Source organism: Populus trichocarpa, chromosome 13 (assembly GCF_000002775.5).
Source record: "Populus trichocarpa isolate Nisqually-1 chromosome 13, P.trichocarpa_v4.1, whole genome shotgun sequence".
NCBI classification, from domain to species: Eukaryota; Viridiplantae; Streptophyta; class Magnoliopsida; order Malpighiales; family Salicaceae; genus Populus; species Populus trichocarpa.
In genome coordinates, this window is record NC_037297.2 from 9,529,907 (window position 1) to 9,534,101 (window position 4,195).

A 4,195-nucleotide genomic window follows, 5' to 3' on the forward strand; every position below is an offset into this window, starting at 1 on the left:
TCTAGAACTAACGATGATAGCCTGCTGTAGTCATGCACATAACCAGAAGCTTCTGATAAACCCCCACTTGATTAGATGTGCCTCAAGAGACAATAACAGCAGCTGTCCTTTCATAAACAACATACATCTGAATATCATTGAAACGAAACCCAGCAGTATTACAACTAATATGTGAAAGAATTTCAAGCCACCGGGAGGGAGAAGGGGCGAAAGAATAAAAGCAAGGAATCACCATGTAGTAGTAAGAATATCACCACTCGTCATTGTTTCTCTGAGTTGAGCAATTGAATACTTTTTTCAAGTCGAATAATATTTCATCAAATCAACAGAAAATCATAGTTCAGACATATCAGAAAGCTACTTTTACACAATTCACAAGGTGTTCTCATCTGATCTACTAACAGCTTTCAAATACATACAAGTTAAGAGAAGGATGCAAGTCGGGGGTCATAATTTAAACTACTGCTCCTGCTTGCAAAGATAGTTCCTTCTGATCACCAAAAGCTCCGTGCAGAAACTTATAAACAATTGAAACAAATTCTTCAACTTTTTCTTCGTGTGGCAAATGGCCACAGTTCTTAATTACCTCCAGACAAGAACCAGGTATAGCTTGTGAAAGTCCCTTGGCATTCCAAGATGGAACAATTTTATCATTGTCACCCGTGATGATCAAAACTGGTAGTCCATTATCCATCAACAAAAACACAAGAATCAGCATTTCATTTAACCAGTTAATTACAATAATTAAGGTGGCATAGCAGATGGTATTTTCATGACTCGAAAGAATGATGCTAAACCAAGAATTTTTATGTAGAGAAATTCTCATAGAGAAAAGGTCCTTCGTTGAACCATATATTAAACCTTCATGCCCCCTCCTCATCCCACTAGTCCTAAAAAATTCAGATTAGAGACGGGGTGCCACATTAGTTTGACTATTACAATTACTATGAACCAAAAAATAGCACCAATCCACCCAAATGCTTTTCATCTCACTGTCTTCATTTCTCAATCTTTACTTCCTAATAGATATTTTTCAAGATAAGCAGTTTTCCAGAGTTAAACAGCTTTGGAAGGCTGGACGTAAAGTTAGTGCAAGTACCAGGACATGAGATTTCATTAAGTCTTTTTGACATTGATGGCTTTGATTCAGACTCAGCATTTGTGAGTGTTGCTGCAGTGAACTCTGCAAGAGCCTTGTCCCAACCCTTGGCCCTTAAAGGCTGCATTTATAAATAACTTCAAGGTAAGATATACGCAGTTAACAAAAAATGAATAACATCAAATATTTCATTCTAATATTTTCAAAGCTAATAGACACAAGGACAGAGCTACGTTACCTTCGTATAGCCATTTAGAACATGTTCAGTCACTTGATTTGGATCATGCCAAGCAATCCTCACTGCTCCTCTACCAAACTTATCGATTATCATCCTTATCTGAGAATCAAGTAGTGAAATCATTGTTATGGCACTTACATATTGCAGATAGAGCTCATTGTTAAACACGCCTCCCTCCCCCCTACCCCCGCCAAACACACACACACACCCCCCAAAAAAAAGAACAAAGAGAGAAGAAAAGGGACTTTCTAAAATCTGCATTAATAATATGGGCTATGTCATGTAAATGAGTTTGCAGCTCAATTAGCACCCATGTTCCTCTTCCCCAAGAGGTCTTGGGTTCGAAAATCTCCTTTGTAATAAAAAATGTTGGCTATATACTGTTCATAAAAACAAGCATTGGGCATGTGTGAGGAGAACGCTATTTCTAGGGAAATCAGTTTTTTTGTTATAATTGCTACACATCTAAAACAATTTACTCTGCTGGTGTCTACTGAAATTGGTATGATAACACCAGAAATATTTCTGCATACGAGTAGTCTTTAATATTTTAGTTTTAACAGTTCTCAACAATCAATTGAATCAGCAAGATCTAGAAATATTGCAAAGAAAATATTGAGACCATCCACAAAGAAAAATACCAGCATTACACCAAAGGCAGAGCGCAAAATAGCTGACAATGCTTTCTTATATATTGAGTTAAGCATATCTGTCATCCCCTTTGCCATCTGCACTATTGCTTGAGTAATGACTGTAATAAACTTCAATAAAATCTTAAAAATCTTGATAAATGGCTTTGCTAACATATTTGAATTTGATATGTCCCCTTCAGTCTGATTTTCTCTTCCAACTTTATCTTGTTCCGCAAGCTTTTGAACTGCACGTGGAGCAAGTATTGCTGGGGCAATGAGAATCAGAGCTGCAATGCATTCTGGAGCCTCGAAATATGAATCAATTGCTACAAGAGAACCAGCTGAGTGCCTAGTATATAAAATTTTTAAACTAGTTCAGAGAGGCGCAAGATTTCACAAAAATGACATGGGAGAAGAGAAGGCAATTTGCAGCAAGATATTAATGATGAGGGTAAAAGTATAGACCATTTTTTCTGATTTATCCAAAACTGAAAACCAAAAACAAGAGAATTTCCACAAGAATAGTTTAGTCTATTTTTCTATGGTGCACCTATGCCCCTATTTTCTAGTCCTAGTATCACTTATCCTACCCCATTTACTGGCAAACATTAAACAAAGTTCTGGCGAATAGATATACAAAACTAATTAAAAGGATTATCAAAGCCATAAGAATGAACGATATAATTTCTCCTTGAGCACACAAACAGGATTATCGAAGCAATAATTCACATAACAATAGTAGATGCTGGCCACACACACACACAATTAGTATCATTAATGCTCTCTAATCATCATTTGGCAAAATGTCTCTGATGCATGTGTTTGTCATGAGACCAGAAGATCGCTATCCTCTCCAATCCTCACAAGCCCAGAAATTAAATGTGACAACAAAATCATTGAATCATGAAAAAGCCTGCAGTGAACACACCAATATAACATGAGAAATGAGCATACCCCACAAGAACTATCTTCTCAGCTGCCAGGAAATCAATGAAGTACAAGGTAGCAAGCACTGAAAATGACAAGGAGTATGGATTCAATGGTTTTGCATCGTTGGTACCAGTTGATAAATGCGTGGAAGCATCCACCCTGGATGTCAATCCAAAAGCTGGTCTGTCAAAGGCAAGAACTTTGGAACCAGTGAGCTCAGCCAAAGGCTTCATAGCTCGACTCCATGAGTATACAGAAGCTCCAAAACCATGTAACAAGATCATAGGAAGACCAAGCTTCCAAGAATTATTATGAGCAACTTGAGAAAGAGTGTGGCTTTGAGATGAATTATTTGCCTGTGATTCTGCATCATATACCTTATGGTGTATCTGTACGCCTCTAAACTCACAAAAACAACTATCTGGATCAGCTAAAAGTGAAGGGTCTAATAATTCATCTTGATCTATACCAGCAATTTTCTCTCTTTTCTGCTTTGTTCTAGCATCCAGCCACTGCTCTGGAGATCGAAAACCAAAAAAAATAAAAATTAATAAAACCCTCACAAGTCACAAACTAGCAGAACAAGATCTCAAAAACAAGAGTGAAGTGATGATGTCTACAAAAGTAAGAAACAGAAATTACATGGTGTTAGAACTGGTTACCAGAATATTGGGCACCACCAGAGCCACTGACTGTAGCATGTGGAGATAACTTGACAAATTTTGGACAAGAAGCAGCATACCCATGTTGCAAATTAGGAAAGCTCACTCTTTGGCCCATAATTCTTGGAACTGAACAACATTTCTGATGGGAAAGAAACACCAACTGCTGCTGCTGAAACACTATCCCACTCATGACTAACCCTTCACCACAGACTAAAGACTTAATATATTGAAATATATTGTATCGATAAAACTAGTCATTTAATATATTAAAAAAAAGAAGATTATGAGGTATGCAGAATGCTTTAATATATTTTTTTATATATAAAAAATTTAAAAAACAAATAAAAAAAATAAAAAATAAAATACTCTATTATGTTTACTAAATTTATTTATTTAAATAAATAAAAAATAAATTTATACCCTAAAAATCTCATAACAAAATTGATTGAATAAACATAATATTATGCAAGGTTGAACACATCAGCAATATAATTTAAAAATAAATATTTTTATCTTAAAAAATAAACTTTATTTGTATAAAAAAATATATAGATGAATTAAAATAATACATTAAAAAATAAAATAGAAACAAAATAACTAAAAAAACTTATATTAAAAAAAAACATGCAAA

The 4,195-nt window shown here is 35.1% G+C and overlaps 1 protein-coding gene across 1 annotated transcript; it reads right to left on the bottom strand.

Moving 5' to 3' along the window:
* Positions 1–236: 236 nt before the first annotated feature.
* On the bottom strand, positions 237–3,783 carry LOC7479027 (uncharacterized). The gene is made up of 6 exons (XM_024582988.2): positions 3,562–3,783; positions 2,924–3,416; positions 1,979–2,318; positions 1,338–1,436; positions 1,100–1,220; positions 237–675 (listed from the first exon to the last, which is right to left on the bottom strand). Exons 1-6 carry the CDS (start codon positions 3,752–3,754, stop codon positions 455–457), a joined length of 1,467 nt encoding a protein of 488 aa, XP_024438756.1. The 5' UTR covers positions 3,755–3,783; the 3' UTR covers positions 237–454.
* Positions 3,784–4,195: the final 412 nt, after the last annotated feature.